This window comes from Argiope bruennichi, chromosome 10, assembly GCF_947563725.1.
Source record: "Argiope bruennichi chromosome 10, qqArgBrue1.1, whole genome shotgun sequence".
Taxonomy (NCBI): Eukaryota; Metazoa; Arthropoda; class Arachnida; order Araneae; family Araneidae; genus Argiope; species Argiope bruennichi.
The window spans coordinates 41,108,562-41,132,898 of record NC_079160.1 but is presented as its reverse complement, the minus strand read 5'-3'; the positions used below and the strand labels follow the sequence as shown (position 1 = coordinate 41,132,898).

Below are 24,337 nucleotides of genomic sequence, written 5' to 3'. Positions count from 1 at the left end.
GTGATTGTTCAATTAACGCGAGTTCGCAAATTGTACAGACTAAGTCTATGGCAAAGGATACCGACGTGCTCTGATTAGTTTAAGCCTTGGCATCTTTTTGGCAATGTTTTGCCAAAAAGATGCCATACCGAAATATATTTTTATAAAAATAAATAAAATTTGTGAATTTATCCCCCCCCCCTATTTTTTACGGTTTACATGTAATATTAATCTGGAACATATATACAGCAGAAAAGATCAAATCCTGAAACCTGAATTCAGGAAATATAAAAATTACAATTTATTAAAAATTTTTGTGTGTGTGTTTCTTCTTAATATTATTATGATATAACTAAAAACAATTAGCTACGAAATCACATATTCCGTTAAAGCTTACATATTTATACGTTTTGGGCATTAAGTAATCATCTCCCCATATGTAGTTGATGGGAAAGTAACAAAAGTTAAGCAACAAATTTCAATGACTGCATATATTATCTAATAAAGGCACGAAAATCATAGAAAAATAAGAATTATTTAATTGCTGCATCATATATTGAGTAATTACTTTCATTCAGTTTTTATACTTCTGTGCATAAACAACATTAGTTACTTGTATTACTAGTATTATTAGTAATATTTATTATTATTTTTATTAATTAGTATTATTAGTATGACTAGTAATATTTAGAGAAAACAATTATATTAATAAAAATTAGATCGTGTTGATATTCACTCGTATCTTCCATAAAACTAATGAAAGGTACAAGGTTTGAGCCAAATAAGCGAAAGCTACACTATTATGAGTGCAAAACATTGCCAAAAAGATGCCAAGGCTTAAACCAATCAGAGCACGTCGGTATCCTTTGCCATAGACTTTTTCTGTACAATTTGCGAACTCGCTCAATTAACTAGTCTTAAATACGTGATTCTCATTGCCGATGCCAAAACAATATATGAAGTCAACTTTGAATCAATCTTTATAATTTCTAAAATAATATTAGTTTATTTTAATATCTTATCAACTTACTAATCAACTAATTCAAATACATTTTGATTCCGTATCAACGGATCACTTGTTAAACTCGAGAAAAATTGATTTCAAAATTGCGAATATTTATAAATAATTTATATTTTTTGGCATTTCACTAAAATACACATATTCAACAACTTTTTGTAATAAATTTACATTGCCGAGAAAGACTCATTTCATAAAACTATGCAATTTTCAGAATTAATTATAAAACGTGTTTTTATTTTTAACTAGCCGTCTTTGGCGTGCAATTAATTCGTCGATATTAGCCTTGTCTACCTTGGTCTTATTGGCTTCGTCTGTGAAATATTTTCAAACTTCACATTCTAATAAGTACTTAACTCCTACTATTTTAGAAATCTTACATCGTTTTGTTCATTATATATTCATTTCCCAAATTTTCTGCTTATATCTTTATATATCCAATTATATCATAGAAAATAACGGTATTTAAAAATGGGACCAAATTTCTTCTGAAATTTTAAAATTTTGATTAATTTTTATTAATTAAAATTCTAGGTTAAAATCTTTAAAAAAGTCGCTCCTAAGTACACGTTGCTGCCCTTCAAAGTGTACTTGTGCCAGATTTGGTAGCTCTTGGTTAACTCGTCCGGTACAAAGGGCTAACACAAACACTTCATCTTATTTAATAGAGATTAGCGGTTTCTCAAAATAACTCTCTCAAAGCTCACATTCTGTGTTAATAATAAAAGCTCAAGTTTTGATCAAGCCTCCAAGATCTTCATTGTCAGTAAATTCTCAGAGTAATACCACTAAATTAATTTGTCTAATCTCTAACTAATTTCCAGATACTCTACGCTTACATATTAAAACAATATAAATAATAATAATGCACACTTTTGTATCTATGGTCTTCGCAATTAATCTTTAGATTAACATAATCTTCATTGTGCTTTCTGTGGTTTGCAGAAATAATTACAAATGCTTCTTCTGTCATCAGTATTATAGTCAATTTTAGATGTTTAAGATGCAGAAAATCTGTCGAAATTCTAAGATGGAGAATTAATTTAGAAAATATTTTAATATTAAGCAGATTTAATCTATTATCTCCTTTAATGATTAGGCGGATAATAATTTAGTAAACTGACTTACATAATCAAATCTCATTAAATCATTGATGTCACACATAAGCACAAAATTATCGGATTCTCCACTTTAGAAAATACATCACTTTCGGATAATGACTATTTTAAACGCCTTTGTTCAACTTGATTTATTTCATGTTTGTAAAGATCGAATTTTGTAATCAATTCTTCATTCCGCAATCTGCTATTGTTTCGAAATTCTGTACACTTGTTGATTCTCGATAAAAATACATTATTTTAATATTTTCAGAATGAATTATCAATTAATCGGTGATTATATTAAATCTCAATTCCGTATCAGTGGCTCCATCTGTCAGAACGTTAGAAAAAAAAAATCGCAAAGTTGAAAAAGGGGAAAATAATTTAAATAAAGAACGCCCATTGTACAGTACACCAGTAAAAAGGTATTTTTAAAAACTATTTTGAATTATATACAAGTTACCCACTCTCATTGTGGCCTAACAGTAAACTCCAAAATGGTCAGAGATAGATTTATAGCACTATTTATAAAAATACTTTGAATGAAAAAAGAATTTTATGTTGTTTGAGTCTCAAGTTTTTCTCAGAAAGTTATGAAATCTAACTTTTTACATAGTCCCCGGTCCTATCAATCAGAATTCGTAAAATATTCTTAACACTATAACATTTTAAACTCAAAATATCCATTCTTCTGAGACTAAAACTGGCCGATTTTAAAATGTTGAAAATTTCAGTTTTATGCGAATTTTAAAGATAAATTATAGCCCTCAAGAGCAATCTTAACGGATCATTGAAAATTTAAATGATGTATACATCGCGTTACTTAATAAAATCATGTAAAATAAATATGTATATGATCCCTATTTAGATTAAATATTTATAACTCGGACAAATTTAACAATAAAACGATGAAAAAAATTTCTTTGTATATTTTAGAGTGCCTGCAATCTTTTACTAAATATGACTGATAAGACAGGAAAACCGTATAAAATATTTGAATACATGACTTTTTTAAGCTTACATTAATTGACTCAAAAATATAAAATATAGTTATTCCTGTCATATAAAGCTCATTTCAACTGAGATTATATATTATCTCTAATGATTTAAAAATATGAATTTAATTTTCAGTTTTAGAATTAACTATTAGGCCATGATAAAGGTTGATATTCTGTAAAGTTAGCTTATTTTCACAAGCGGGAAAAACTGTTTTATATATAAAAACATTAATATTATTACACTTATTTTTGTACAGGTTATCATACAATAAATGCAAATGAACTTTTAGAAAATTTTGTAAATCAGAGAGAAAAGAATGCTATAAAAATGTGCTATCATCAAACAGAATTTTTAATTTAATTTTAATATGGTGAAAATAATTTCTCTGTTGATAATAGTTTTCAAAATTATCATCCAAAAACGTCAAAATTAACTAATAAAAATAATAAAAGTGACCTCAGCAGAAAACATAATGTACGATAATTTTAGAAGCCTTCCTGATAACATAGCAATGATTTTTTATTTCATTACAATTTAGATTTTGATGTGAAAAGGCATGAAAAATTTGGAACTAGAAGATCTAATACAACATTTTTCTTCTTTTTTTTAAGGTGGGTATGAAAAATACCTCCATCGTTTTTTTAGACAGCATAAATGCTCTAGAGTACATAAAAATTCAAGCATAAAATATTAAAATGAAACTTTTAATATATTAATGAAACAAAACAAATAATTTACTCAGATGCATACTCTAATTTAGACAAATTGATGAGCAATGCTGGTTTATGAATAATTTATGTCATTTTTTCTGAATCGTTATGACATAAAGAAATGCACAGTTTTCATTATTTTAGTATTTGCATAGAATATTGATAAAAACCCCCATTAAATAAAAACAAACATTATCGATTCTCTTCCACTATGGTATTTTAAATTAATGTTTCCATATAAAACAATGCTAAATTAGAAATTTCCATTTGAAAAATAAAATAAATAATTCAAAATAATAATTTCATGTACCATGATGCAAAAATAATGATCTCGGTGGAAAAAATGTAAAATTTTCACTATAGTAAATATATTTAACAACTAAAATTAATGCTATATCTCATAACACAGAACAAATTAACTAATTTTAAAAGGGTTGAATGTACTATTTTTTCAGAAATATGAGTTTGTCGACAATTATACATTTGTTAGAACACAGAAATTCTAATATACATTAATAAAAAGGAAATACATTAATAAAAATCAAAATTATTCAACGGATTTTCTTCAAATTTTGCTCACATATACAATTAAGGATAAGGAAAATTCTCGTCAAGTTTTGTGGAAATTGATTAACAGTTTATTTGTTATTAATCAAAAATTATGTGTTCGTTCATAAAAAATATCGTTTTGTGTTTGGTATTGCCATTCCTATTAAATGAAAGTATCGTAAATATTTTAAATCCTGATATTTAATTAGTTTTTGGATTGCCACTCGAAATATTTAATAATATTTTGTATCGTTCTTCATTAGTAATTTTTGAGTTTGGGAAAAATTAAACTTTTTTCACTTTTAAAAAATCGTTTGGTGCAATATGATTTTTTTTTCTAAAATTTACAATAATGAATAATCGTTTGGTACAATTGGTACTATCGTTATTAAATAAGGAACTGTAGACGAAAAGAGGAATTTTTTTCTGATATTTTAATAAAAAAAGCATTTTTGCATTAAAAATATTGCATATACATCTCAATAAATAGGTATGAAAATATTTTAATCTCCAGCAAAGGAGGTTAAATCAGCTAGTCAATTATAAAAAACACTCTTTTACCGATTCAATCTTTTCCTGAACTCGTTAACGTCAATAACTTCTGATCGAGATTTTCATAAATTTAAAAAAAAAAAAAAACATATGGAAACTTCTTTTCTTTTCAGTACAATCTCACGTAATGAATGTTTAAATTCTGCTATTCATTTTAACATTCTTGTATTAATTCTACTGTGCCAATAACGCCAGCTAAACGAAAATCGATTTTCACAAATTCATCTAAAGTCAGTTTTCAAAATTATTTTATCTTTTGCTGATGTTCTCTTAAGCTTTTTTCAATAATGAAATGATGAACATTTTTTATATGCTAATTCATTCTTTGCTTACAGCGTTATTATTCTCTCTTTTAATCACGCTTATTTCACAACAAACACGTGAAAGAAAAAAATCTTAAACTGCATCCATTTTTCAACATTTGCACTGTTATTTTACTGATCGCCTCTGTTGACGAGTCGTGAATATTGGTTATAATTCATTTTATTAAATCATTTAGATATAAATTCATTTCCATTATTCTCTCAAATTGGGAGATATTAAAACTCTATTATTTTGATTGACTTACATATGTTCTGTACATTCTGTGCATAAACATTTCAAATTGTGACAGTCCAATAACATCATAGCGCTGTTAAAAACGCAAATTTAAGGTTAACTTATCTTCCCCTTTTTTTTTTTTTTTTTTTATTTATATTGAAATCTACACAGATATTAAACAGAATCATTCTTCTTTAACTCAGAAAGAAAATCGTGATAATTATCTGATAAAAATAATGAAAATTGTTTGAACTTTAGAACAAAATTGCAATCTACTATTAGAAATTAGACAGAAAAAATATTTTTTTAATTGCCAAAATTTAGAAATAATTTGTGCGACTATTAAATTGATATCATGGGAAAAATAATTTCTTTGAATTTTAAAATGATGCGAATGCTATATATGTGCTATGATATTTTAGGAAGTTATTGCGGAAAACATCATAATGGAACTTAATTTATAAATAATTATAATTCTAATTAAATATCGAAAAAATCGCTCCCCTAGATGCGCCCTCCAAGGTATTTTAACGACCAACTCCAAGGTATGGTATCTGTAAGTGAAATGGTCTAGCCCGCAGAGTGCCAACGCGGGCTAGACCGTAACATACATATCCATTCATCTTTATTAGCAGTAGAGATGAAATTAATTGTTTTAGGGATATAGCCAATCAAATATATTTATATTTGAAAGACACTTGATAAAAAAGTCCTAAAAGATAATAAATAGAGAAGTTTCTTTTCTTTTCTTTTCAAAATAATACTTCTTTTCAATGCGTTATATCATGTTTCCATGCCACCAATTTATTGCTGCCACTTTAACCCTTATGTTCCTTTTGTATAGTATACCATACATACAACTTTATAAAAATATACTACCACTATAAAATAATTTTTAACTTAGTTTTATTAAACGATTTTTATTACACGATTTTTTTTATGTTTTTTATAGCGTAAAGAAGCTACCTATATACATTTTTTTTTTTTTTTTGCTTTTTTTCAAAAAAGCAACCTTGCCACGATAAGGGTTAATGCCAAGTGCTGTATCAACCACACTCCACTCCATTATTGTAATTGAATTATACTGATACGAAATGCCAAGAAAAAATATATATCAACAATTTTATTGCTTAAGTTATTGGGTTGACCATCCAAAACAGGTCATTACATTAGCTCCTGGATAAGGGTGGAAATGGTGTTAGATTTGAAGTAAGCATCTTGTGTCGGTCATTGCGCATAAACATAATGTCCGCTGGCTCAAACCATGCGTCATTCTCACCATAGAGTAAAATTTTCTTTCGCTTTTCTTTTAAATTAAATTTCTACCACTTTTTTTTATGAAACTCGGCCAATATAATAATACATAAAATGGGGGGGAAATACCATTAGAATTTTTTTCCCCCGTCCTCGAATTTGGACAGCTGGAAAAATATATTTACAGGCACTTTTCAATTATACTTTATTTTCAATAAAACTGTTTTTTGTTTTTTTTTCGAAAAAAAAATAGATATTGATCAGAAATATTTACTAGATATTCTTCTATATGTAACTTTCATAATTTATTAGAATTCTCAAAATTTAAAAAGTATTAATTTTTTTAATTTATACTTTTTAAATTTATTTATCGTTTAATTAAATTGTCTTAATGCTTGACTGGTTATTGAATAGGATTTTTTTAAATACCTATATCTTTTCAATTTCAATTTTTCTACTCAAATTAACAATCTTTATTTAATCGTGAAAACCATTGTTTCAACTTTCCCACTCTTATGTTCGATTCGATATCAAGCAGCAAATATAGTATAGCTTGTTTTGACAAAAAAATCCAACTTCAAAATTAATATTACGTTATGCATTTTTCCCATATTTTCATTACTTTTCACTCAACAATTCTATCATATTAGCTAAAATGCCGAACAACATTGTTCCATATCTACCGACATCGACCGGCATTCAAAACTTTGAACAACATCATGGGAATATCGTGCAATATCTGTTGCTAATAGGGACAGGACTATTTTTGCTTTAAAGGAATGGAATTTCTTGGGTGTTTAAATCTTTTTATATGAAGATCTGTAAATAGAAATTAGCAGTCGGAAACAATTCACTGTTTTAAATATTGTAGGTGAGTTTAATTAAATTCATCCCCCGTTTTGAAGACACAAGAACGCGATCTTGCGGGGAAAATGTCATCATTTTGCACAAAGTCACAAGAGAAGAACATCTCCTGAGTCACTTTCCTTTTTTTTTTACTGTTCACAACATATCAGAAGGTGGTCATCCGATAGTGAGGAATTCCATATGAAACAGGTACAAACATCGGTGGAAGCGAGTCTTCGATTTACACGAGTCAAGCCTTTAAATATATAGGGTATCCGTCTTTGTAAATATATAGGATGTCTCTCGGCGTTATAGTAAAGCATATACAAGATGCTATCAATGATGTAGATAATTATATTTTATTTTGCTTCAGTCAATAAATTACCCTTGCAAATTTAAAAACTCTATGTCAGAAAGAAGAAAAAGAAATAAGTAAGAAAAAAGTCAGCACGGCTGAGTGCAATTCGTTTCCAAGCAATGTAAAAATCGTAGAATAACAGAAACACTACCAATTCTGCCGAAGCTCCGATGGAACAATCTATCACTTTAAGAAACTCGATAACTGTGCGGTAAAGAAACGCAATAAGGTAGTTCCTCCTTCGGAATCAAATTGTAATAAATTATAAAAAAAGGTAGGTTAAATTCAGATAGAGAAAATCTTAAATCCAAAAAGAAAGAAAAAATCACGATTTGCCAAACATTACATGTCAATCAAATACAGAGATTTTTATATTTATACAATGATGAAAATTCAGTTTTCATTGCTTTGCATTTGCTTATATTAGTGACATAAAATGCACATAACAACATACTGAGCTTAAAACTATCATTAAAAACTATTATAATGCAATATATCAAATTTTAGTTTCATTTTAATTCGTGAACTACAGTCTTAACAAATGAAAAGCCTTATAAGTTTAAAATATTTAGCTTTGTTTTATTCTGCCTACTAGCTTACAAATCATATATAAGAGGATTATTGTTTTTTTAAATCTGAATAGTGTATTCTTCACTCTCTTCCAAGGAAAAAAAATTATTAAAATTACATTTTTGGAAACTTTATGCATTTAAATACAGGTTTTAACAGTTAAATAATTCACAAAATTGATGCATTAGTCAATGAAATGTGAATTATAAACATGCTGAATGTTATAAATACTAGGAAACGATTCTTCATCTGAAAATGTTCAGTTCTTTCCGATATTAGCTTTAGTGCGCCATCTAGTGATAATAAATGTATTTAAAACCTACAGAAATTCGATTGTTGTTTTTTTTAAAATACTTTTGTACATAGATATTACTTATAGTTAAGGACGAATTATGCAGACCATACATAATGTAAGTTCCGAATGATTCCTTTCTTCTCCTCACCTTCCAAATCCAGATATTTTTGTTTGGTCTTTATTTAATATCCACATAAGAAATTTAAATTGCTTACACTGTCTATATTTTTTATATTTTATAACATATTGGTTTAACTATTAATATAAATATAAGTAGTTAAAATAGACTAAGATGCAAAAAATATTTAAATGAGGGTTACCTTTAATAGAGTTAGTTTCAGACAAGTTACCTTTAACAGAGTTACAAAAAAATTATTTTAATTCAAAAATAATTTTAAACAAAATAGTAAAAAATTACACCTTTTTTAACATAATTTAAAAATTAATAAAAATTTTATGAATATTGATTAGAAGTGAGTCAATAAGCCGAATGCAAAAGAAAAAATTCGCTATATTATCCTGCAAACGACTTTGAAAACATTTTTTTTAAAAAACATAAATATACTGTTCTGAAGTTTAAAGATACATAATTTTTATTCGAATAGGTTCGTGTATAAGATACAGGCCTCAATAAATTGAACGAAAGCAATAAATTAATTTACAATAATAATTCCACAAAAGAAATCAAGGTATGGGAACTCCACCATTTCAAAGCTGGGGGCAGGTAATTATCTATTTTTTCTATCTGATAATTCGACCCTATAATATTGCCAATGAGATCTGCAACCAATCATCTAAAATGACTCTTTCAAAAGCAGTTATCACAACTAACTTTAATTTTCTTTTATACAAAATGTAAAAAGTATAAGTATTGTGGATTCCAAGGAAGCTCAATTTCCATAGTCTGTGAAAACGATAAAAAAAAAACTATTTTACTTTCTCGCATGAGAAGTATAGAAAAAATATTGTAATTCTCAAAAAATTCAAAATCTAGATTGTGACGAATATCCATATTTTATACCTCCCTGAATTCAAAAAACACATTATTAGAAAATGTCTGTCAATCTGTGATAATGATAAATCATATACGTTTTGAGCAAATTTGGTATATGGTCTTTAATCGATTTAGCGATATTTTAAAGCACAATAATCTAGAAAGATGAATTTTAGGATGTGATCTGCTTCGAATTTTCGACTATTTTGGTAAAAGGAAAGAGGTCCCAGATTGAAATATGTGAACATAACACTCTTGAAAATATTTCATTTTATTCATTTAAAAATTTTGGACCACATTCTTCTGTCATCCAAACAGTGAAACAGCATTATTCTGTAACTCTTGCAATTCATCAGAATCAAGTATTGTATATAAAAATCTCGTGAGAAGACAAAAAAAATGCAAATGAATAAAACTGAGAAAATAAAATACAAACTTATTGAAAAGAAATTAATTCAACTAAGATATGCAGCATAAACAATTCATATTTTTATAGAAATTTTATTAAACATTCATAAAAAAGGATTAATTACTTCTTTTTACTTATGCTTGGCTTTCTTCTTTAAAGCACTCAGGTGCATGAGCTTCGCTTGCTGCAATAAATTGAAATTTTGAATCATCTTTATTCATTTCCAATTAACTCACATACAATTGAAGAATTTCATAAGATATTCCAGTTTAACAGTAAGTCGAAAATTAATAACATACAAATGAAACAGCAAACAATACAATAATTTCTCTTCTTTTGAGTATACAAAGCAGTACCAAAGAATAAATTCTTATGAAATACATATTTCTTAATCTGCTATGAATTATTATATGCAATATAAGTTTTTGCATTTAAATATTAAGAAATAATCAATATAATTAAAATAATTCATTTTGATTCTTATCCAGCTTTTATATAATGAAAGTACTTCTGTCTTATCTATAATGGAATTATTTCTGAATACATTATAATTCTAACTCTTTTATTATGAGAAATTAAATTATAAATACACAGCCATTGGAAATCATTGTATATTATTCGCCAATGCATTCAAGACAAATTTGGAAGAGGTGAAAATAAGGTATTAAAAATGGAAGTCAAAATATCATGCATTACATGTTAATGTTAATATAAAATATATTTTAATGTTAATATTTTAATAATTATTATATTTAAAAATGATACAAGTTAAAACATAATATTCATAGTGTAAACATAAATTTAAAAAATGGGAAAAGTTTAATGAATATTAAAGATTAGTTTCAAATTCAAATAAATGGTTCAACTCCCATAAACTGCATTGTTATTTTTCTAAATCATATTTATTTATTTATTTACTTATAAACATGCCTGGTTATGAATACCTCTAAAAAGGGTATAATTTATTTTGTGAATAAATGGACATCTTAAAATTATTGTAAGTTAATTTTTCACAGGAAAAAAGTTTAACATTTTAAACAATACACAAAATTTTAATTCTACTGCTATGTTAAACTGCATCCAAAGGATAGCTAAAATGAAGACATTGCAACATTTCTGTTCCTGGAACAATGCCTTATGCAATGTGCTAATTTCTGAGTGGGAGGGGAAGAAATAGCTTATTCCATTGTAACTTTAACCTATCAATATGTGAGTAATCATTTTTTTAATTAGTCTCATATTCAATCTGAAAATTATGTTTTCATAATTCTTATGAATCAAGTCATTTAAGTTTTATAATTGTTCCTTTTTTTTAAGATTATATTATAATTATTCTTTTTAGGTCAGAACAATGTCGGTAAATAAACAAATTTGTAGAATTATCTAAAACCGCATACAGCATATGTTCATTATCCTACAAAAAATACAATAAAATAATTATTATTCCCTACTTCAGCAACAGCAACTTTCTTCCTCCATTTTTTAATATTTCGTTTCAGAATTTCATTTTCTTTCTTGACTACAGCATATTCAGCTACTTCTGGCAAACCATGACGCCTAGGATCTAGCTGTATTTTACGCATGGCAGCATTTAATTCTGCAACTCTCTGAGGAATGATAGTAAATCATAAAACAAATACAATTAAATATGCTGAAAATTTTTGATGCTTCACAAATATATTGATTTACTTAATTATTTTGTGCTTATACTTGCTTTTTATTTATAAGTAATAATAAAATAATATTAATAGAAAATTATTTCAAACTATTGAACATTAATTTAATACTATTTAGATGAGAAAAATAAATTATTATTTTTCAAAATTAAAAACTTAGCATGCACTTAGATGTTATACATGAATGATTTAGGAGTAGACCTTTAAATGACCTTCTGAGCAGAAGGGATGAAATCTGTACATAAATATTTTATAAAAAGATGTACAAAATAAGCTTTGATTTCTTATATGATTTTAATACTAATGCTCTTTCAATATTCAAGACAACATATTAAAGCATATTAGCTTACGGTTAAATATGATGCACAAATTTCCCGTTCCAGAATCTTCTATTCATTTTTTCTGAATGAAATTATTACATAAAACTAAAAACAAATTTATCTTATAATACTATTGACTTAAAATTCCAAAAGAATTAAGAAACTTTAAAAAAATGAAAATGCTGTAAACATTTTAAAATATTTTAAACATAAAAATATGCATATTCTTGCATTTTAATATATATTGGATATAAATATTCTTCACAAATCCATCTTATGTTTGATCAATTAATATGCATCATACATTAAAATAAAAATTATCAAACCTATAATAATTTTAATTTTTTTTTTCAAAAACTAACTTGATGATTCATGAAAGCTTGTCAGTTCTTTTTGCAAATTGTACATACTTTTAATTTATTTTCATATTCGCTATAATATCTTTTCTTTCATAATATTCAATGAGGAGTTATCATAATATATGATGAAGTGTCAAACAATGACATAACTAGACAACAGTACACCAAATTAAATATTTAGGGTGTGATTTACAAAAAAAATTAAACTCTTATTATCAATATATATGAAAATCCTTCATTTTTTTAGAAGTGTTATAATTATTTATAATATTATTAAGTTATTTTAAAAGATATTATAATTTAGAAAGACTAAAAAAATTAATTCAGCTATTATTATTATTGTAAATTCACACTTAGGGATTGCAATATCGAACCAGAAGTTCAATACCGGTATTCGGTATTTTTTAAATCTTAATACCAGGATACCGGTTTTAATACCGGAATTAGAAATTTCAGAAAAAGAAAGAAAACGCAGATGTTTCTTTGTTTTATTTGCCAGTTTTATTAGAGAGTGTAAATATCACAAAAAATAATTTGTAACTTACAAATTATAACAGTATATAAAGAATCATAAGGAATATCTTACTTATTTAAATCACAAAAATGTGTAAATATTACTATTGTTTATGATACTATTACAAATTTTGAAATGTGATCTTAAAAAACATAATTCATCAATTGTACTGTCATTAAGCCTGGAACGTAATTTTGTTCAAAAATTACTAGCTGGCGAAAACGATCTTTCGGCATCTACGCTGGTTAGTGGTTCTGTTAGCAATGGTTAGCAATGCGCGATATACTTTTTCCAAGTATTTAGCTCTAAATCCATCATCTTCGAATTAATCGATTTATCTTCGGATAGTTTTGGATATAACTGATTTCTATATTGTATTTTGGTTTGTTGAATTTTTTTTTATTTATCGCTAATTCTAATTTTTATTCAAGAGACAATTCCTTTTCACTATCGACATTAGTGTCATCATAATCTTCGAAAACTGTACCCAATTCTTCTGAATGTGGATAGGTTTGCCGGTAAAAAATTTTATGAAAATTTACTATAAACTTGGTCAGATTTAAATTGTTTAGTCTCTTTTCTTCTTTTTCATTTTCATTTTTAAAATCATTATAATTATGTAAACACCGTAAGACATTCTGTATTACTAATTATATTTAATATTTACGTCTCATAAAACCTCGAGTCTTCATTGTTAAATGTAAACATCTCCTTTCATCTTTCCTCTCACCCCTATTTTGCCGAATTAAACCCATCCTAAGCCATGATCTAAAGCGCGGAGGGTTTTACAATCCGTTGTCAAACAGTATTTTATCACTTTTCTTGATTGTACGATGCAACTTTGTATTCACAGTCTAGTTAATTTCGCCCTTTAGGATGACATAAAAACAAAAACGTATACTATTTTGCTATATTGGCGATCCCTGAACATATAGTGGGGACAATTTAAAAAAATTTCTAGTAAATACCGAAAAAACGGTATTTAAACTTGTGAATACCGGTATTACAAAATTGTACAAAAGTGCATGCTTGTTTATTTCAAATTATCATTTTAAAAAAGTATCTATTATTTCACCAATATCCAATATCTGGGCTACAGAAAATTCAATTAACAGCATATTATCTAACTTCTCCTGTTCCATGAAATTGAAGAAGGATGTTACTCATTTAAATTTGAAATGAACTGCCGCTTGTGTGTATTTGTTGCAACTCCAATTATTGGGATGTTTTAGAAAAATAATTTTATTTACAGTTTAACTAAAGAAATTAAACATTTGATTTTTACTACGCATTTTACCGTGGCAGTTTGCGAGAGAGTTCCGAAGAGGAAAGAATAGCTTTTTTAGAAGCTTCGCGCGTCATATCCGGATGATGAGCGGCCAGCAATGACGTCACACACAGCCTCGACGGAGCCTGTAGTTTACAGATATGATTTATGATAGGCATTAACTACAGAACATTTCAAACTAACCATGATGAAAGAAATGATTAAAAATGACATTTAACCAAAACGTATATCAGGAAATATCATTCACACACAAAAAAAAATTTTATACATTTTTTTGTGATTAAAAAATCTTCAAATTGCTTAACAAATTATTTTCTCTCTAAGAGTTGATTGAAAATTTCGAATACTTTTTCCAAGACTACAGGAATGTCACAGTAGAAGTGTTTATGTGTGTACGTAATTGCAACACTTTGATTAGAGACCATTTCAGAAAGCGGGTTCCAGACATTTTATCAGTTCTACCACACAAAAATTCCATAAGTGGTGTCACATGTCAACACAGACTGATATGTGCAGCATGGAATAGCTGTATGTGCTACAAATTTAGATATCTCTTTAGACAGTATTTCAATCAATAAATAAATAACAAAAGTGTTATATTCTCTCTTTCTTCTGTTCAGAAATTTTGAAAATTACTTGTGGATTAGAAAATGTTTTGACACATTAGAGAATTTATAGTGAGGTAAAATATCAGAGCATTGAATTAAATGTATAAGAATCTATACATAAGTTTTAAAATCTATTAAGCAAATCTTTGAAATGACAGTCAAGACTTTTCTGAAGTAGACAGTGAGCCTGAAAAACATGACATATTTCATGAAATAAAATACCGGTAACTAAATAGCTATATCAGTTTGTTTGTTTTTTGTTTGCTTGTTTTTTACCATTTCAAATACAGAAAATATGGCATCCAAAATTTTATTAGATTAAAATTATACTTTGAAAATATTTCTCAGCAAGTCTTATTCCTAAATATCAGTTTTGAGATTATAAAATCACATATCTAACTTCTAACTTACATACATAAAAGTGTAACAAAAAGTATGCAAATAAATGTTTACTTTAAAGGAATACCTGGTCATTGCGAGTTTTTTCAGATAACATGACATTTTTCATTGCTTCTTTCTTGGATACAGCAGCTTGTAATTCTTGTATTTCCTTTCCCTCTTTTTCTAAGGATTTCTGAAAGTATAATATCAGTATATATATATAGCTTGGTATATTTTCGTTAATCTATGGTTGTATACTCCAAAATAAACAACACTGAAAATTAGCCATTTTGAAAAGGTATGAGCATTTGCCCTTAGGGCTAATCACAGATGTTCATGATATTACAAAAAGAATTGTTTTGTCAATTGTTATTAAAAATAAGTTTCTTGCAAAAAAATTTATTTTGTATTTAAATTACATTTTCACAATAAAAATGAACACAAAGGTATGCTGAAAAGGGTAACAAAGATAATCAAAGAGCATTTTATATTAGTATAGTAATTGTTGTATTTAAATTATGCATTTTTTTTTTTTTCATTGAAACAATATTCACGCACATATCACACATATATATTCTAATCCTCTTTCATAATATGACAGAATAAGAATTTCTTGAAAAATGGGAATTGTTTTATCATCAAAATATGTTACCCACCTTTATATCAGCAATACTTTGAAGTAAGAAGCTATATTTTGATTTGCATTTTGAAAGTTGTTCTTTGTGCTTGTGTAAAGCTTTACAAGATTTATCATGCTCAAACTTGGCTTCTTTATATTTCATCAAATCCAATGAAGCAAGTCGCTTTTCTTGCTTAGGAAAAACATTAATTATTTTTAAGTATGCTAAAAATATTATATGAAAAATAAGAAATATTATATATAGAAAACATTATGATAAATTATTGATTTATAAAATTGAAGAATAAATTTCAAAAATATGTACTATCATTTTTATTTATACAAAGCTATTTCTGTTCAAAATATGTACCATTTAAGGAAAAAAATTAAGAAAATACTTCATCAAGATATTGCAACTATATAAGAGCATTATGTAAGCATCAAATGATAAGAAAACTTAAAAACTTTTCTGTGACAATTAAAAAATTCTTTTATAAATAATTCATTTCTGAGTCATTAAATTACTTAATAACTTATTGGATTATTTTTTTTTAATTCAGCAGTATAGAAAGACAAAATTTTTCAAAAGCAATCTTTAAAATTAAGCGTATATATTTGATTTCATTATTAAAAACTAATTATATCATTTTTTCATTATCTTAAATGCAAATCTTTTGAGAAAATTACACATAATCTTTTTAAATTATTGCTGTTTAAATACTTTTCAATTAAATTTTATCTAAATTAGTTTAATGTTAATCATAATAAACAATAAAATATAATGACATAATTGTATTTTTTAAAACAGTAGTTCTTTGCAATATCTTTTAAGTAAACTTGCTCATTTATTTTTAATCATTTATTAATTAAACTCAGTAACTTATTTCATTTTGAAAACCATAAAAAGAAAAAAAAAGGCGATTATTTAATAAAATAATTGATAGTTATATTTATTAAAGTGTAGTTTGATGCAAATTATATAACAAAGGCACCACTTTTTATTATTATTATTATTATTATTGAAACATTTTTAAAATGACTAACATTATGCATAAATGAGCTTTTAAGACAGTTTTGAGGAGAAAAAATGCAATAATTCATGTAATATCTTACAAATCTTATGAGCCCTTTCCCATTAACGTGACAGTGGCCGAAAAATACAATAATATGCTAAAGGTGCAAGTATAATGTAAAAAAATAAAAATAATAAATTTTTTGAATTTATTGTTCTTATTTTCACTCAACTTTCATTTGCTAATAGGCACTTTAATCAAGCTAATTAAGCATGCACTTTTTTGCTTTTGTTATTCTGGGTTTTATGATACAAGGGTCACATCTGGCCATGTTGTGCCAATGATACAATTAAAACATGATCAAATGGTAAAATTTAAAATATCAAAAATGAAGCATGGCTTTAAATCATTAAAATCCTGCATTAAAAAAAAGATTATAACATGTATAAAATTATAAAATCTGAAATTTATATAAATGTAAGGATAAAAATCAATGGACTTCAAGTAACTAAAATGCTTTACTTGAGGTGGTTATAGAATCACAAATGTTTAGAGATGATGCACCATAAAAGTATGGTGATTAAAAAAATTGCAATTGGTTAAAATAAGTATGACCATAAAATCAATTTTCATAATTATGACCATAAAATCAATTTTCATAATTATGACCATAAAATCATGATGTTCATACAAGATCCCTTTAATAGAAAAAGATGCTTGTATGAAAAATGTGCTTGATCAAGGTGATATCAAGTTCTCTCACCAGAACAACTGGCTGAGGTGTTAGGGTAAATGAAGCAATATATCTTCACATTTTTTGCATTTATTATTTTTTTTATTTTAAGTTAACCTTGATAACATATGAGAATTTGCAAATCTATGTAAGTTCTGCCTTTTCAATTTCTCATTTTCTGTTCTGTTTTATATGTATAATGTAACTAATCAAAATTCTTCATAACAAACTCATGGTTTAATAAATTCATGCCGAACACATGGTTTAATATTCTCAATCCACCTTATGCATCTTATTTTATTATAATTTTAAACTTTCATTTAAAGAAATCTTTCAATAATATGCAATAAATTTATTGAAAATTAATAGAATTGCCCCAAAAATTAATATCTTTAAAGAAAAACTATCAAATATATAATTGTGACATATTTAAATGGCTTAAAATAAAATATTTTAATTGGAAATACAATTTTATATATGTCATAAAAAATTACAAAGATGAATATTCAATTTAGGATAGCTACTTATGTTTTTCTATAATGTTGATTAATTTACTCTCAACCAAAATATACTTTATTTGAATATAATACAAATAAATAATTAAACTGGTGAAATCAATCAATCAACAGAAAAAACATCATACTATGCCTTAAAGATTGTTTCAGACACAAAATAAAGTTTTGCATTTATATTTTTCAAAAAATTTTAAATAAAAAAATACTTAATAAAATATGTAATTAACAATAATCATCATGATAAATAAAAATTTTGATGAAGTATAATACATCAAAATTCAACTATATCACATTCCATTTAAAATAACTTACCTCTTTAAATTGACATGCAAGTTTGTTCCGTTCCATGATATCACTTTGAATTTGAATTTTATATCTGTTGGTCATTGCCATCTAAAAAATTTTCCAAAAAATACAGACACTGTTAAATTAAGAAATTAATTATATAAAACAAATTAAAAACACAAATATTATCTAATTAACAAATTCAGATTAATTTTATTATTAAAAAATATTGGTCAAAAGATAAAATTAAAAAAAATCAACAACACTATGCCATTAATATTCACAGATTTGAATTATATAGGTAATGCATAAATAATTCATAAGCAAAGTAATTTAAGAGACTTTAAGCTTAATTTCACCAAACAAACTTTAAACCTAAAGTAAAAATGTGTTATCAAAATTGCAGTTGCATGCTTTTGTCACTAATTTATTCTATGACAGGAGATGGCAGGAATTACTATCGTTCAAAGAAACAATATGAAAGGTATGGAAACCCATTGTACAGCAAGAAACAAAAATGAATTTAATTTAAAAAATAGAAAATGACAATGGATAAATCAAACACCTGTTGCACTTCAAAAAAGTTTCTTAGGTAGCTATCAAATCTCTGTATGCCATCAGACATATAATATAGAAAAATGGATATATATAAAGCAAATTCAATTTAAATATAGTTAAGAGCTGTGGTCAGGAATTCTGCCATATCTTTCTCAATTGGGATGTAAATAGTTCAAGGAAAGATTTTACCATTTGATTCATATCCAAATAATTTAGACATTAGAAGCAAGTCAATGTCTTTTACACAATTACAGACCATAGAAATTTTTTCATAGAAATTTGCAAAGCTGCAAATTTTAACATAAAATTTCTTTACTAGTGAATCTACATGTCCATGAAAAGATGGCTGGTAGATATAACCCATGGCAATTCATGAGTTAGCTACTAGAAAAGTCATTAAAATAACTGGTCATATAAATGGTGAAAGTATAGAAAGCAGTGCATATAAACAATATTATGAAAGACTGCAAATTCTTAGAATATGAATTATTATAGAATATTTAGCTAAAAATTCTACATTATTTAGCTAATATGTGATATTTTAACAAAACATTTTTTTAAAGATTATGCCTTTTTATTATTGTATTATGGTATTTCTTTTTTTTATCATATAGTTTCAAAATGAAGAGGCACCAATATATTTCGATGAAACATAACATTCAATGAAACATTTTCAGGAATAAACAACTATCTCAATAGTGCCTTTCTTCTATGATTGGTTGGTTAAGTAATATTCATCAGTTTGTCATAACAATCTCTTAGCTTATGAATTTTCAGAAGTGTTGTTTATAATATATCCACATCTCATTCTGACTTCTTAAAAATAATAAATAAATAAGTATGTATTTGGAAAAATTTTGTGAATTTTGAATGCATTGCCTAATCAAGCATTTGCAAAATATGCATTGTTGCTATAGATCCAAAAATTTTGAATAGAAATTTCACATACGAAGAAAGAAGCTTCAAGTGATACTGCAAATTAATTGGAAATGATAAATTCCTATGATGACTAATAAAGCAATATTGTATGCCTGATCTTTATTCTTTAAGTTAGTGTAATTGGAAACATTCTATAGTGGGAGTTTATGGCCACATAATAATAAAGTTTATATATGATACATCCATCTAACAATTTATGAACACCTTTTAGACTAACCTGCACCTAAAATAAAAGATGTAAATAACTTTGTCTTTTTCATTTTTAGAAAGTATGAAAAAAATTCTTACTTTATGTTTAATACTGTCATCAAAATACTTGGCTACTTTTTGTAAAATTACTCTCTTTGTAACTGGATTCCTGCCACCAAATCGAACGTTTTTGTTAAATGTCTCTTGTTCTTCTTTCAGAGCTTCTAATGACAAACTTATGGATTTCATTCTGCACTGAAATAGCACAATAATAAAAATTTAATGTGATTCTTTATATATCTTATTTATAAGAAAAATATATGAATTTTGTTACATAATGCATTGATTATTGTTATTACATTGACATAAAGTTTGAATTCTTGAGATTTGCAGTATTGATATAAGGGTACTTTGAGATTATCCCGTTGACCAATTTTGCCAAACCTGATATTATCGCCAAAAGGTAACTTCTGCGGATATTCGAAAATCGCCAATCCTTTGGCACTTTTTGCGAGTGTTGACAGGATAATCCCAAAATACCGATATAAGATGTAAAACATTAAAATGATTATTGAAGATAATTATCATGAATTAGAGATACTTTGTTTTATAATAATACAGATGTGCCATTATCCCAAAATGCACCAATCTGGTCCTTCCTATAGTTTAGTATTTTCAGTAGAATAAGTAAAATGCATTAAAGAGAATCAAGTCCCAACTTCCTGATGTCAAGGACTTACAGTGATATAAAAAAAGACTGCAGTTCATATATTGTTATGAATCGCTGCTGTTAATCTTATAGTAAGAAAGATAGTTTTTTAGATATCCTAATGAGTGTTGAATGGATATCAGGATAATGACTCTTGGGTTTAGCAATAATAATAAGTAAAGTTTTCAAAAGTGCAGGAATTAAAGTGATATTTCTATTTAATCTCGAGATCCAGTGATTAATCTAGAAAGTTCTTTGCTTTGTCAGGGAATCTATATAAAGGTAGTGGTGAATATGAATTAAGACAGAAGTGAATTCTTTCTTTGGTCAAAATGAGATATGCAGTTGTTTTATGCTAAGCATTTTACTATTTGCTACAGAATTATTGATTTTTGCAAGTACTATCTCTGTGCATGCTTCGGATGCATTTATATGCTTTCTTGTGGTATAATACCATCGTTATCCATTATTCATCCTATTGGGCTTCTTTTACCATGCAACTGCTGGACAAATTCTGCAACAATGTTTTATAAAAGTTATAAATAACTATTATATATAATGTTATTATATGTTCTGTTATCAAAAATAGTGAAATTTTCTGTATAATTTTCAAATATCTTGAAAAATAAGCCCAGATTTCAATCAAAAAAGAATTTTTAATAAATCTCTATTAATTTCAAACTTTCTCTGGTCTGGACTCTATGGAATGATTAAGAATCTAGGCAACATGATTATCCTTTTTAATATATATTATTTCTGTGAACTAATACAGGGAAATAAAAGTGTAGGTCTTAACATAAATCACAAATACACAATAACAATTTTTTTAAGGAGAATGGATGCATTTTTATTAAATGAACAACAATCATTAGTAAGCATAAAAATTATACAAAATACCAATTTTTATCATTAAAATTGCTATTACCAAAATGTACCTGTTGTTCAAATTTCATAAAAAATTAAGAGAAAATTATATGTGTCGGTACATATGACTGTTGTACCTAGTATATTTGAAACATATTTTGACTACTTTCAATCTAACAAAAAGTATAAAATTTCATTTATTTAATTTATGCAATGACTGAAACTTCACAGTCAATATTGAAAACATAATTGGAAAATTTTAAGGATTGAAAAAGTACAATTAAGAAAACTCAAAAATAATATTATAGAGACAATTACTTAATAAAAAATCAAATGTATTTTTTCTTTTAATAATAAGATAAACTGAATATAAAATATTGCAAGCACACACATTGAGAAATTCATGTTATAATTATTTCATTGATTCAAAATAATACATATTCATAAATATATTGAAATTTAAGCTTTAATATATATATATATATATATATATATATATATGTAACATTATTTTATGTGAAGCAGAATGCAGTTTGAAGACAGTGAAGATACTTTTAACATTTTTAAATACTTTTTAATATTCATCGGGAAATGTAATTATTTACAAGCAGAGACACGGACAAGACGTCCGCCACAGCGCATTACAAAAGCAGAAGTAGGGAAGAAGGGTGAAATAAATTATCCCTCGCCTTATATAACCTTAGATTTTGATACGGAAAATATTTCTCCACAGTGCTAATATATTATTAAGATTCTGATAGGGATTTCTGATGCATGTCAATCACATGTAAGGGAAACACAGGGATCTTTTAAGAAAGAATGTGCTTACTGGACATTTTTACCCTTTCACGCCGAGCGTGTGGCGTTTAGCTGATTAAGCAATTTTATGAAGCTTCTCTTGAATTAATTAAGTAGAGAAAGTGGAATTTCATCACGAAATAAATTTTAGAATGAAGTTACTAGGGGCTAAATTAGGATAAAATCTTGGAAATTAATTAAATAGAAATTAGAGTTTAAAATATCATTATATATCAATTTTTAAACTTTAAATGTAAAATTGTTGAAAACTAAGACATTAATAAGTGATAAATGATGAATGAAAAATCTTATATACCTTTAAATTTGAAAACTAAAAAAAATTTGAAAAACTGATAAAAGAAATAATTACATAGATATTAATTTAATTCTTTTAAGGATAATGAAAAACACAGGCAAACTGCATAAAAATATGATAATTTTTTTCAACACATAAAGTCATTTGTCTCACTAATTAGGAAATAAGAATGTAAAACTCTTCCTTATAAATTACTTTAGCCCTATAATTTATATATTCTGAATTAATATTAGAGCTCCATTTTCCATATTTACCTCTAAATCTTGAACTTCAAGTTTCCAAAAAGATAGTTTTCTTTCCAGATCCTCTTCCAAACTTTTTAACCGTTTATGAGCAAAGTAACATTTTGCAGGATAAGACAGAGGGGAATATGTATCTTCTGATGTTTGTGAATGAATGTCCATATCAAGCATTTCCAGTACATTGTGAACTGTATCATCATGTTTTAAAACAAACTCATATATATCATTTTCTTTCACCAAAATATTGTTAGCTTCACTAAAAATAAAACATTTTAGAATTTTAGCATGAAAGCAATACTTTTGCTCATGACATTTATTTATATAACATAAGATGCATATAATCCATTTTATATTATGGAATAAATATTTTAGGTTAAGTAATACAATTACAAAAATAAAATTATATAAATGGAATAAAAAGTTTAAAAAATGAGGTGAAATAAAAAAAATTATTATTTATCTAAAACACAATTGTTTTCAGATATTAAAATAAATGCCATGATTTTTTTTTTATGTAGCTTTTAAACAGATTTCTAAAATTCTTTTAGTTCATTTAATGAATAACTGAAGTTCCTTTACAAAGTTGACAAGGAAAAAAATCATTACTTTTTCAAAACACACATCACTATAAGTTATTTCCCATTCTATAATAAATTTTTGCACATTATGTGCCATGCATAAATCTTTGTCAATATTATTTATCGAAATAAAAATATCAAAAACTACAATTAAAGCAGTTGCTTACTTGATATCTTTTAATAATGCTGACAAAGACTCTTCAGATAAATTATTTAAATAATTGTGTAATTTAAACTCATCAAAGTCTGCAGATTCCCTCCACCGATCAAGCTCTTGATAATCAACTTTCTCGTTCAAATTTGGCGGTTGTTCAGAGACATCCCTTTCGTTTTCAAACGATTCAGTATTATTATTATTTGTATTTAATAATTTGCCTTCGGAATCTTCCATATTATTCTCTTCTCACTGGAATTAATTACACCAATCCGAGACAAAGTTGTTCTTCATCATGAATTACATAAACAAATAATTTTGACACTCGTTAATCTCATTTAGGGAGGGAAATAATGGCACAAATCATAATATTCCATCACACACATTATGTACATAAAATTATTCACGGTTAATCTAAATGTTTTGTAATGCTAGATAATAGAACAACCATATAGTGCAGATTGTTTACTTCTCGAACGGCATCGTCTTAATCACAGTTGCCTTGA

At 26.3% G+C, this 24,337-nt stretch overlaps 1 protein-coding gene across 1 annotated transcript; it reads right to left on the bottom strand.

Moving 5' to 3' along the window:
* Window positions 1-9,984: 9,984 nt before the first annotated feature.
* Window positions 9,985-24,315, bottom strand: LOC129988445 (coiled-coil domain-containing protein 113-like). Its single transcript, XM_056096673.1, has 8 exons — window positions 23,845-24,315; window positions 23,112-23,355; window positions 20,270-20,425; window positions 18,512-18,592; window positions 15,976-16,131; window positions 15,405-15,512; window positions 11,625-11,780; window positions 9,985-10,357 (listed from the first exon to the last, which is right to left on the bottom strand). The coding sequence occupies exons 1-8, from the start codon at window positions 24,066-24,068 to the stop codon at window positions 10,304-10,306; spliced, it is 1,179 nt and encodes a 392-aa protein (XP_055952648.1). The 5' UTR covers window positions 24,069-24,315; the 3' UTR covers window positions 9,985-10,303.
* Window positions 24,316-24,337: the final 22 nt, after the last annotated feature.